This window comes from Carlito syrichta, unplaced genomic scaffold (genome assembly GCF_000164805.1).
Source record: "Carlito syrichta isolate Samal-C Ts95f unplaced genomic scaffold, Tarsius_syrichta-2.0.1 Scaffold148020, whole genome shotgun sequence".
Taxonomy (NCBI): domain Eukaryota; kingdom Metazoa; phylum Chordata; class Mammalia; order Primates; family Tarsiidae; genus Carlito; species Carlito syrichta.
In genome coordinates, this window is record NW_007092116.1 from 668185 (window position 1) to 681241 (window position 13057).

At 56.3% G+C, this 13057-nt stretch overlaps 1 protein-coding gene across 1 annotated transcript in view; it reads left to right on the top strand.

Annotated features, from left to right (window-relative positions):
* Positions 1-1565, top strand: part of BAHCC1 (BAH domain and coiled-coil containing 1) — a 116833-nt gene extending 115268 nt beyond the window's left edge. The window contains exons 28-29 of the mRNA XM_021708789.1: positions 527-763; positions 1359-1565. Coding sequence (XP_021564464.1) covers positions 527-763; positions 1359-1565 — 444 coding nt within the window. The remainder of the gene's footprint in view (positions 1-526; positions 764-1358) is intronic.
* The last annotated feature ends 11492 nt before the right edge of the window (positions 1566-13057 follow it).

A 13057-nucleotide genomic window follows, 5' to 3' on the forward strand; every position in this document is an offset into this window, starting at 1 on the left:
CTAGGGCAGCCCCCTTGGGTCCCCTCCCACCGTGAGAGCTTTTCTGTCCTCTCAATAAATCCTGCTTTCTGAGAAAAAAAAGTCAGTCTAGATGTTACAACCTAGTGTGCAGGGTCATCCAGGCATGCCCACCTCCTCCAGGACCCTTGTCTTCCGTGGCCTTCCTCCAGCATTGCTGCTGATTGTTGCCCCTGCAGGTATCTATGCACACACACACCCACTGTCCCTCAGGTGCCCGTGCATGCATTTACACACACGCACTCACACACACACCTGCTGTCGCTTAGGTACCTATGCAAACACATACTGTGCCTCAGGTCCCTGTGCACACACTCACACATATACATGCCCGCTGTCCCTTAGGTGCCTGTGTACACACACACGTGCACCCGCACGTGCACACGCACCCACACACACACACACACACACACACACACACACACTCGCTGCCTCAAGTCCCTGGGCACACACTCACATGTGCACACGCTGCCCTGGCCCTCACAGCCCCACTCCCACGTCCCTGCAGAGGCGCGGCATGAAGGGGAAGGCCCGGAAGCTGTTCTACAAGGCCATTGTGCGGGGCAAGGAGACGCTGCGTGTTGGGGACTGCGCAGTCTTCCTGTCGGCCGGGCGGCCCAACCTGCCCTACATCGGCCGCATCGAGAGCATGTGGGAGTCGTGGGGCAGCAACATGGTGGTCAAGGTCAAGTGGTTCTACCACCCCGAGGAGACCAAGCTGGGGAAGCGGCAGTGTGACGGCAAGGTGAGGCCTGTGCGGGCAGGTCAGAGGGGCCTGTGGGGGTCAGAGGGGCCTGGAGAGGTGGCACGTCAGCCACTAGTGCCGCCAGCCGAAACAAGGGGACGCCTCCTAGAGACACCCACTGTGAAGCCTCCCGGGCCAGCAGATGCCCCAGACACAGCTGAGGGATGAGTCCTGAAGCCAGGCCCCCGGTCACCTCATGGGGAGCTGTGACCCACAGCAGTTCTCAGCACCAAGCAGGTATAGCTCACTCCTGAGACCCAGGGCAGCCCCCTCCCTGTGAGCCCTTCACTCACTGCATTTGATGCCAGCCTGAGACAGAAAGTGTCCACACACATTCGCTGCTCTTCCCCAAGACAAAACTGTTTTCAGGCCTCATGACAAGTCTATCTTTAGAAGAAACAAGCATTTCTCTAACACTGACAGGCCACAGAAGGGCTGCCGGCTCAGGCTCCCACCCTTGGGCTGGCCACTGTCTTCTGGCCACAGAGTCAAAGGCCCCTCCAGTGACCCTTCCAGAGTAGAGGAGGTCTCTCCCTGGCGGGTGGGGATGTGTGACCGAGGGCAGCTACCAATGCCATGTGCCTCTTGCCCACAGAATGCGCTGTATCAGTCCTGCCATGAGGACGAGAATGATGTGCAGACCATCTCCCACAAGTGCCAGGTCGTGGGGCGCGAACAGTACGAGCAGATGGCCCGAAGCCGCAAGTGCCAGGACCGACAGGACCTGTACTACCTGGCAGGCACCTACGACCCCACCACCGGGCGCCTGGTGACAGCTGACGGTGTGCCCATCCTGTGCTGAGCCCATCCCACCGCCAATGGCCCCCCGCCCACTCAATGCATAGTGCCCTGGTACTCTGTGTGTGGAGCCATGGAGTCAGCTGAGCCACTAGGCAGGGACAGGCCTGGCACCTCCCAGGGCGTGTCTGAGCAAATATGCAAGCCCACCCAAGCAGACCCAGGCTTTCCTATGATTTTCCCTGGAAAGAGAGAGCTCTTAGGCGTCAGACCCCAGTCCCGTCCCATCTGCCGCAAGGGTCAGGCTGTGGCCCTGCTGGGACCCACCGCCCACCCTGCCCTGGGGGGACACTCTCTGTTTTCCGCACTGGCAGTTCACGAGAGATTAGAATCCAAGCCATATTTCCCTAATACCTCCGACTGTCTCCCACCAGGGAAAGCAGAAATCAGGTGTGTTGTCTATTTATTTCTCTATGTAAATGTTGTATTTCTGCGGGGATGTTTTATGGAAAAAAAAATGGGAAAGGATTTTTCCCCATCCGCGTATCGAGGGTGTGTGCGTGTATGTGTGTGTGCGTGTAGGGATTTTGTTCTGGGGGTTTCCATTGGAAATGCACTGTTCTCCTCAGCCTAGCTGAGTCCTCATGGGGGCATCTGTGACGACAGAGGCAGCTTGGGGCAGGGGCGGTGGCCAAAGGCCATTGGAGGGGTCAGATGGGACCCTTCATCACACCCTCCAACCTCTTGAGGGGACAACTTGTAAGATGAAAGTCACACTCGAGTTTATTTCCTTCCAGTCAGTATATCTCCGGGAAAAAAAGTATTGGGGTGGGGGATGGCAATGGGGTCCCAAAAAGAGAGAAGGGATTCTAGAAGCAAATCAAGACCCCCCTCCAGAATGTGGCAGCGGCCATGTGTATCTTACCTCTGTTTAAAACAAAGACGAACAAATATTTTAAAGTATTGATAAGGAAAAGTAATGTTTTGATTTTGTTTCCTGAATATTCCAACTTATATCTGATTTCCGCTTCCACGGCCAGTTTGTCCACGGGAAAGGAGTCGGCCACTACTCACAGCCGGCCCCTCACCCCCTCTGCCCCCTCCCGTCCCAATGCACTTGACTTCTTCCTCACTCCCCAAGACCCCAACTTTTCTTTCCCAAGAGTAGCAGGTGGCGTGTGAGGGGCAGCTGGGCCAGGCCCCTTGTCCAGGCAGAGGTGCAGGCCCACCCAGGCTGGCCCACCGCTCCTCCTGATTCCCTCTTTACCACCGAGCAGGGTGGCTATGAGTGACACCTCTTTCTCCACCCCAAACGCCTTCTGGGTGCCCAAAGCCCTGGTTGACCTCACTGGCCCCTCGGGGCTGGGATAGTGGTGAGGCTGGGGAAGGTCCTGGGGCCGGGCAGAAGAAAGCAAAAGGCAGGCTAGGCCATGCTGCCTGCCCCAAGTGGGGACAGCCTCTCCCTCCTCCCTCTACCCCAGTCCCTGGCCCTTGGGCCTCTCCACCTGCCCCAATCCCCGTGGAACTTTCTGGGTCTTTGCTGCAGTCAGTTGGTGAGGCAAACGGCCTGGTGGGCTGGTGCTTGGGGTGTCCAATGAGGGTGCCCCTGACCACCTGGCACAGGTGCTGAGAGCACTCTCGGGGGCTCTGCCCCAGTAACCCAGGAGAACGTGCTGCTCCTCCCCGTCTCAGGCCAGGAAGGACAACCGACAGCCCTCAACCTCAGAAATGTGTTGGACCACACACTCTTATGTCCCACCATGCCAAGCTTCCCCTGACCCCACGGGGAGTTGCAGGAAAGACCCCAAGTCAGCCATTGCCCTCAGATGAGCTCTGTGTCACCCATGGCCACCACCCAGGGTCCCTTGGAAGCAGGGATGTCAGCAGGTGTCCCATGCCCTAATTCCAGGCCCTCAGCCCCCCTTTCTTGCTCGGGCCCACCGGGAACCCACTCTGCCCTGCTGGCTGTCCCACTGAAGGGTGGCTCCCCAAGAAATGTGAGTCCAGGGAGGGGCCGCTTCATGACCAGGGGTCCCCTGCACCCAGCTCTCCTGCTCCCACCCCTAAGACTATGCTTTGTCTCGGCACGAGTGCAATATTTCATCCCTAGTGGTCATCTGGGGCGGTGGACAGCTCTGAGGTCCTGCTTAAGGCTTGGGAATCAAAAAGATGTCAAGTGAAGACCAACACACTGGACACAGGCCCCACGTCAGGACAGTTGATCCGCTGGAGTTAGAGTTCAGGCTGTTTTAAACCCCAAGTCCCCAGGCGTGTGTGAGCGAAGGAGGAAGGACCCTGTTCTGGCCACCTGTTTGTCTCTTGTCCCTCTTCTGCGGGTCCCTCTCATCCTTTCTCTTGTTTCTGTGTGTGTGCGCTCGAATGGCGTGACCCCGCCCCTCTCTCCGTGACTAAACGTGGCGAAAGCACGATTCTTGTAAATGTGTAAACTAAGATGGTTGAATTTTTTTTCAATGTAAACACTAAAAACAAAACAAACAAAAAACACACAAAGGTTTTATGAACAGCAGACTCTATGTAAAGGCATTTTAGTATTAAATTTTTTATTGATAACTTGCTTAAGAATAAATATATGAACTATTGTACAGGTTTTCAGTGGTCCAGGATCCTGACTGCCAAGTGCCTGTGTCATACAGTTACGCCCCAAGACCCCCAGGCTGCAGGGGTCTCAGCAGAAGTGCCCAGGTCCCAGAACTGGGAATCCAGGCCGGACCTCCCTATCTGCCCCCCTGCGTTAGCCCCAGTAGAGTCCCTCAGGGCACTGAGCCTCCACCCAGAAAGGGACATGGGACCAGAATGGGTTTGGGGTGACCATAGGCTTGGATCCCCATCTAGGAGGGAGCCCCTCTCCTCGTAGATCTCAGGTCTGAGCCTGTGACTCAGGTCGGTCACCTGTCCAGCTTGAACCAGTCCACACAGCCAGGGTGGGTTCCCCTGGAGGGGAAGTGGGTGGGATCAGCCCCCACAAATCACAAGGATGAGAGGCAAGGGTGGTTCCCAAAGCCCACTCAGCATGCTGTGGCCACCAAGAATGAATGTTCCAGTCAGCAGCTGCCCTCCTGGGGAGAGTCGACTTGATTCATTCAACAAATGATTTCTCGACTGACAACAGTGCAGGGCGTGAAAGATAAACAACAGTCCTGATTACTAAATAGAGGGTTACACTGCCCGAGCGGTGGGCCAAGGAAAGGGATGTGTTCGGGAATGGGGGTGCAATATGCACACCCCCCAGCTAGAGAAAGCTCCACCCATGAGGCTGTAGACCCAGAGGAAGCCTAGCACTTGCAGGGAAGGGAAGATCCTCTCAGACCTCTGGTGAAGCCGCTAGAAGCCAGGCTGCACACCTGCCCCCCTGGGCCCCACCCAAATGTGGATGCTGCTGTGTCTGATGCCAGGAGACCTGAGCCTTGGATTCTCTGAGCCCTTGAGCCTCCGCTTTGTGCAGGTGCATGAGGAAGGTGGTCTCCAGCCCTGGCTGTCCGGAGTCCCCTGCGCAGGGAGGTGAGCCCAGTGCCGAAGCCACAGCAAGGAGAGGTGGAGGGCCAGACGGAGGCCTTGGGGGCCAAGCTGAGCACTGAGTGAGGGACTGCCTGCTGATCCAGGTTTCTGGCTTAGGGACTCCCTGTGTGCAAAGGAGGACAGACTAGGGTGGGGCCAGAGACTGTAGGCTTGAGAGTCATTTCAGTTATTTGCTGGGGCAGAACCCCAGCGGGAACAGGACCAGAGCAGGAAGGAAGGTCTGGGGCGTTGCCCAGGGCTCCTGGAGCCCCTGAGTCAAGATTTGCAATGACACCACCTCCTGCCCATCCCAAGAGCCTGCTCCACGGAGCCAGTTGCACAGGGAGGTCGGGGGCAAAACAACAGGGAGGCTCCGGGGTAAGAGAGCTGGGCTGGGGTGGGAGGGATGACATCTTGGGAACCCAGCTCCTCTGCCAGCAGGTCTTTTGTTCCAACTCTCCATTTAACCAATATTCACTAATGCCAGCAGTGTGCCAGGTGGGGTGAGTGGCCCTCGGCCCCAGCCTTTAAGATCTTATGGCTGAGCCGGGCTCGGTGGCTCAGCCTGTAATCCCTCGCTTGGGGAGACTGAGGTGAGTGGATTGCCTAAGTCCGCGGGTTCGAGACCTGCCTGGGCAACTTGGCGAGATCTCATCTCTACAATAAATCAAAAATTAGTCGTGCCTATAGTTCCAGCTACTTGGAAGGCTGAAGTGGAAGGATCGCCTGAGCCCAGCAGGTCGAGGCTGCGGTGGCCGGGAGCGGCCACTGCACTCTAAGTCTGGGCGACAGAGTGAGACTCCAACTAAAAAAAAAAAAAATCTTATGGCTGGCCGAGCTCCGTGGCTCAGCCTGTAATCCCAGCACTTTGGGAGGCTGTGGCAAGTGGATTGCCTGAGCTGGAGGGTTTGAGAACCGCCCAGGCAATCTGGCGAGACCTTGTCTCTACAATAAATAAATAAATAGAAAATTAGCCTGACAAGCTGGGCGTGGTAGCGCATGCTTTTGGTTCCAGCTACTTGGAAGACTGAGACGGAAGGATCACCAGAGTCCAGCAGGTCGATGCTGGGGTGACGATGAGTATGCCACTGCATTCCAGCCTGGGCAACAGAGTGAGACTCCAACTCAAAAAAAAAAGATCCCATGACTCCTTGAGATGGCAGGCAGAAGAGAGAACAGAGCCACCAGCTGCATCTGGAGCCATGCAGCCAAGACAACCTCCCTTGCAAAACCCCAAGGTTGACCATCCCCATCTCAGCCCAGAGTGGTGTTGGGTTGAAACAAGCCTGGACGGCAGCCCCAGGACTCCCTACGGAGGCAGCCGCAGGACATACAGGGACATCGGGACTGCAAAGCAGCTAGAGAACTGGTTGTCCCTGGAGTGGTCCAGGTGGGCTACCTGGAAGAAGTAACACCTGGACTGAGTCTTGGAGGAACCCAGGGCAGGGCAGGTAGAGGAACCACTGGGGCGGCAGGAGCTAGGGGCTGGAGGCTGGAGCTAGAGGGTGGCAGAGGCCAGATCAGAAGGAGCCGAGCACAACTCTGCAGGGGTAATGAGACGCTCCCTAGGACTCTAAGTGGAGAGTCTGCATTCAGATTGGGAGTGCTCCCTCTGCAACTCCCTGGCCAGCGCTAGAGGGAAGGTGCTGGCACCAAGAGAAAGGCTCTAAGTGCCTGCATGGGGGTCACAGGGTTGGGCTTGGGGGCTGGTGGGGCTGAGGGCCAGAAGCCGACCAGAGGAGAGGGGGCTTGCTGAAGGGATGTCACTGATGGTCCAGGAATGTGGGCAAGTGGAAGTGAGGCTGGGAGGTAGGTGACATTGGGGCACAGCCAAGTGGAGGCCACAGCAGGCTTAGCTGAACCCCGACCTCAAGGGTCCAACCTCCCCCAGGAGCCCACAAGGAGCATCGATGAGTCCAGGACAGGACAAGAGGCTGAGCCTCGCCCCATGCCCCCAGTGTCATCCCCGCCCTCCTCCCTGCCTCTCCTTCCTCCCACCTTATCTCAAAACAGGTGGTCCTTGCCTTCCAGAACATTCTGCCCCCAGAACAGGGCCTGGGCAAAGGGCAGGGCATCAAGGGAAGGGCAGCCAGGGGGCTGGGCACAAACAGCTGCAGAGCCCCAAGGGTTAAACATGCAAGACTACACTTTGATCAAGACAAACGAGCCATTATGTGAAATGCTGAAGCAAGATAAATGATGGCACTGGGTGAGCGAGATCAATAAAAGTGATGTTTTATCAGGTAGAAATGACAACCCGGCTGATCGCAATTCGTTTTTAATACCACAAACCAATTGGGGACCAGGGGGCTTTCATTGTTGGTCCCCGGCCTGGTGAGGTTGCTGGGGGCTGGCTGGGCGGTGTGGGGGAGGCCGGCTGCACGGTGCAGCTGGTGAGGGCCCAAGCCAGGGAGGTCCCATGGCTGCCTCCAGCGTCTGTGGCCTCCAGAATCTGTGACAGGGTTGGAGGAGCCTCCTCGGGGTTCCTGGTGCCAGCTGAGAAAACGGAGAGAGGTGACACCCCAGGAGAATGACCTGCCCCACCAAGCCCCCACCAGGAACCTGGGGGTCTCAGACTCCACTCTCTTCCCCCCACCTGCCACCCCATCCCACTCTCCAGGAGTCCCTATGAGCAGCCAGCATCTCTCTCTTTTAAGGGCCAGAGGACCCAGCCCTAGACATCCGTCCTCTCCCCGAGCACCCTTGCCCTCTACAACCCACATCAGGCCATTGCCCAGACCTGGGACAGTGGTGGAATCATGTCTCCCAGGTGAAAGAACTCCACCTAGACACGCTGGCAGGTCATTCAAGGCCAGGCCCCCCTACTCACTGTCCACCCGGGACCAGAGTCAGCTGGAGAGGGAATCAAGAGGTCCAGGCCTACGCCTCACCTCTACCTCCAGAGGGGAGGTGGACAGGACAAGGGACAGGTGGGGTGGGGTCTGACCTCTGGGCCAGGCTCTGCAGGTCCGGCCTGACTCTTCCTTATGTCTTGGGTCTCAGTGTCCTTGCCTATGAAACAGAGACCTTGAGTCTCCCCGCTCCTCCAATGAGACCAGGGTGAGGCCGACAGGAGGCAGCAAAATGGATTTCAGGACTGGGCACGTCCCCTCGGCACCAGGAGCCCTGATCCCTTTCCCGCGGCCATAACCACAGCCCCCATGTTGGAAGCACTTCACACTCCACCGCTCCCTACCTCTTCAACACCCTCCTGGCCGGCAGTGACCAGGACTCAAGGGGTGTGGGGACATGGCAGGGCCCAGGCTGGACTAGAGGAAACTGGATTTCCCCTGCTGCCGGACTAGGGCTCCCAGGTGTCTCCCACCCAGCAGCTCCTCAGGCCCAGAAAGCTGCCCCAGTAACCACCAAGGGTCCCCACCGCTTTCCCAGGATCGACCGGTGCTTCAGGGAACATGTCTATTCCCTGGGTTGGGACGTGGGAGGCCTGCACTCACCCAGCTGCTGTTTGAAGAGTCAAGCTGGGTATTGGGTACACATCTACCTGCCACCCCACTTGAGGGAGGGTGTCTGCCAGGATCCCCAGGGCCATAGACACGCCTCTTTCCCTCCACGCTAGCCTGGGACCCAAGGGCAAGATGACAAGAGCACGGTGGCCTCTGGGTCAGGCTTTCTGAAACAAAAGAGGAATCTAAACTCAAGAGGCAGCAGTGAGGCTTCCAGGCCCCTGAAGTGCAGGAATGAAGGGATGGCTGCACTCAGACCCACCTTCTTCACCCTCTTCACCAGGAGCTCAGGACAGTTCCAGTGATAACAAAGAGCCCGGCCAGTGATTCAAGGCATGGCACACTTGGCCAGCCAGGCCATGGGATACACAAAGGCCGCTGCAGGGGCTGAAATCACCACAACCAGAGCTCGGGCAGTGGGGAAGAGACTGGGCCTTCCCAGCTGTTCAGACCCCTAACTCTTCATTCTGCCATCTTGACAACCCCCGCAAGGTTGTCCTCTTGTCCCCACCCACACCCAAGAGAGTCTGGAGAGGGCCCAGTCCCGGCACAAAGAGGAAGAGGGCCGGCCTCCAAACCCTCTCTGTATTTGGTGCAATGTCACGGAGATCCAGTCTGTGGCCAGAGTTCTACGGGCACTTACACCAACAAGTCCAGACACACATCTCCAGGTCCCCTCAGCCCCTGGAATCCTGAGGGCCTGGGATGAAGGCCTTCTCAAAGCAAGAAAAAGCGGTGGACCAAGAGCAGTGACTGACAGCAGCCACTTGGAGCCCAAAGCAGAGTATGCTGTGAGCACGCCACTGCCACAGGCCCCTGACCCACTGCAGAACTTGGAAAATCGTTTGTTTTCTTAGGTTCCACGTTTCCCTGGCAACATCTTCTGCCCCTTAGATCTAGTGTTCAGGCACGCTGTATCACGTGCCATCCCAGCTTCAGGGTCAGCAGGGCCCACTCTGATGGGTGTTTCCTGTCTGCTTTTTCTGAGGCAGACTACACCCATCTACAAAAAGGAAACGTGAGGGACTGGCACACCTTAGGCCTGTGGGGTAAACACCTACTGTTCAGGGCCAACATTCTCCAGTTCTGTCTCCCTCAACAGAGAAAACAGCCAGGTCTCTAAAGAGGACCGACAGAGAAGCTACCAGCCTCCAGCTTGTTCCAAATAGCCTAGAATCTGCCATCCTGCCAGAAGAGGCTTGTGATGTCCCTGCCCTATCAGAGTAGGGCTCATGCACCAACCCCTGATGGTGTGATCTGTTTCCGGCATGGACACCACTTGTTTCCTTCTCAGCATCCATTCCTCTGTCTGGCTGGCTGCGCATCCATCCGTCTGTCCTTTCAACAAACACATACGCAAGATCTACTATAGACCAGGCTCTGTGCCAAGTCCCAGGATGCAGTGTCAAGAAGATTACACAAAGTCCCCACCCCCGAGAAGCTCCCTAGCAGGAAGAAGGCCAGAACAGAAGCCCTGGCACCCAGCGAAACCGGAGCTTCAAGGGAGAAGCTGCACCGCAGGGCACAGGACAGGACTCCTCCTCAGTATGGAGCAACTGCAGGCCAAGGAATCCAGGTCCAGATCCCCAGGGAGAGGAGCGGTCTTTCTCCTCTTCAAGGAAGCTCAACTCCTGACTGAATGTACCGCTAGGTACACCCGCAGCTGCTTTCTTTCACTGGTTTAATCCAAAAGCTCAGTTAATGCAGCTTTCAGAGGAAGGCAGGACAAGAGGCTTGGTGGATAGGAACCATTTTCCAGTGGCATCATCTCAGAAAACAGTGACCCGGAGAACAGCCTCTAGGCTGGGGCCCTAGCCCTGGGGAAGCTGGCCAGGAGGCCAGTAGGAACTCTGTTCTCACTGAGCCTAGGGCAGGGGGCTGGGGCTTCAATGAGAAAAAGTGTTCCAGATGGTGGTGGTGTGGGCTAAGCCAGAGGCTTCCCAAAGCCACTCTCTCCTAAGATTCCCAGCAGCCAGGAGCCTCAGGCTCCCAAACCCTTTCCATGGTGACGGAATGGTCTAGAGGCCTCCTCACAATTTGGTTTGCTGAGATGGGAAAGTTAAAACAACCTTTTTTTATGTAGGAGCCTTTGAACAAGTTTATGATCTCACCCCTTGTCAGGAAATCTGTTTTCACTTATAAGAAACAGGCTCAGGGCCCAATGGTGAGCAGGCCAGTGACAGGAGACTCCATACTGACAGGCTAATTATGTTTTTCACCACTGGGCCCTTCCATTGCCCCCTCTAATCCTGAGTAAAGTGCTCCCGGAGGCCCCCACAATGGCTCCTCTTTTGGGGGAGCTGTGGGAGTGGGCACAGACAAGCCCAGCTGGAGCCATGATGCAGAGAGCTAGCGGTGGTGTGGAGGGGACCCTGACGGGAAGGGGACGTGTGCCCGCCAACAGGGGCAGTCTGGTTACCAGTGCCACCTGCACCCAGGCAGCCTCTGCTCAGGGCTGCGAGCTCTGTGAGGCAGCCTGGGAATTCTGGAGGCTCAACAGGGAAACCACACCAACGGCAGCCGTGTAGGGCTCCAAAAAGCCTAAGTTCTCAAAGATTGTCCAAGGTCACTGTCCCAGGACCCCAGAAGCCTCTGGGGCTGTAGCAGGAGTGGCCCTGCCAGGGGAGACACACCCTGCACACATGTGGCTCTGTAGGTCATGGCACTCTCAAGTCACATGACCCAGGCCAGGTTAATCAGTGTCTTCACTCTGCCCACCACAGGGATTGGCTTTGGAGTGGACAGGCTGAATCAATCAGGGTCTGCCCTGGGACTCACCGGGAGCATAGCCCTCCTTGTGGCAAGCCCAGTGGGGTTGCTGCAGACCTGCCTAGTAGTGGTGACATCCTGTGGTAAATCCCATATTTTCAACCAAACCCTGGATTCCCGAATGGGGCTGCAGGATACCCAGTTCAGAAAAAGAACAGATAATTTGTACTATAGGTTCCATGCAATGTTGGGGATATATGTATACTCAAAATTATTTAGTCAGGTGCGGTGGTTCACTCCTATATCCCAGCACTTTGGGAGGCTGAGGTGGGAGGATTGCTTGAGCCCAGGAGTTCAAGGCCAGACTGGGCAACCTAGCGAAACCTCATCTCTAAAAAATAAAATAAAATAATTAGATAGGCATGGTGACGCATGCCTGTAGTCCTAGCTGCTAGGGAGGCTGAAGCAGAAGGATTGCCTGAGCCCAGGAAGTCAAGGCTGTGGTGAGCTATGATCATACCACCGCATTCCAACTTGGGCAACAGAGTGAGATTCCAGCTACAAAAAATAAAAAATTCATTCCTTATCTGAAATTTAAATTTAACGTGACATCATTTAACCTGACATCCTGTATTTGATTTGCTAAATATGGCAACTCTACTTCACAGTAGGACAGTGGTTGACCTTGAAACCCAATTGTCCAGCATAAACTGGCTACACCCCCAGCCCACCTGGCTGCAAGCAGGTGCACCCAGCTGTCCATCATGGAGCACAAAGAGTGGGAGAAAAAGTGTACATGGAGAAGCCAAACAGGCCCTGAAGGCCCAGGAAGCTGCCAGAGCCTACCACTCAAGCCACACTAACCCTCCCTCACCACAAGCCCATGGCCTCTGGGAAGCTTCATCACCTGCTGACCAAGGAAGGGGGCTGAGGGTGGAACTGGGCATCTCTGGAACATTCCTCCACAATGTGCTAATGAATTCACAGGGGACCTCTGCAACCCCAGGAGGGCAAGAGCCACGGAATCAAGGTTGGGTCGCCTTGCCAGGGAAAGAAGCTACTCATTCAAGGCTCTGGCTAGGGGCAAGGGACGTGGCAGTAAGGTCAGTAGCTAAGGCACCTGGAATAGCAGCAGAGGTTCATGGTCTCTTGAGAGAAAAGGAGAATGCCTGACTTTCTTGCCTGGACCATCTGCTTTTTATTTTCTCCTTTCTTTCCTCTTCCTTCCCCTGCTGTCAGATCTCAGAGGGTACTTCCAGCACCTATACAAGCCTGCAGACCCCAGCAGACCCTCCCCAGAATGCAGGGAGACAGAGAACCCAGAGAGTGGGCACGGACATCACCTCTTGCTGCCATAGCCGATGGCCTGGGTCATCACCTGGTGTGTTCTATTGGCCATCAGATGGCTGCACTGTGCCAGGCAGGACCCCTGGCATCGTGGATACAAGTCAAGGGTACCCCGGAGTGTCTCCCTCGAGGTTCTCCTGCTTCCTTCTTCCAGTAACAGATTCACCTGCTCCGTGCAGGAGCCACCATCACCTCATCCATGTGGTTCTGGTTCAGCTGCCACCAGTAACCCAGGCCCTGATGATCACACAGCCATGTCCCCCAGCCCAGGGAGCAAGCCCTTTCCTGGACATGAGGCAAGGACCCTGCATCCCTACTAGGTAGTCCAGCTGGGATGAGGTGGCCTGGTCCTGCCTGATCATACCCCTAACCTCCTGCCCCAGTCCTCCACGCATCTGCAGTGGAGAGAAAGAGGCCAAGATGCAGGGAGAAAGAACAATGGAGAGAAACACAGAAGAGACAGACAGAAAGACAGGCAGACAGAATCCTGACAACGGCTGAGTCTGTACTGAACACTCTT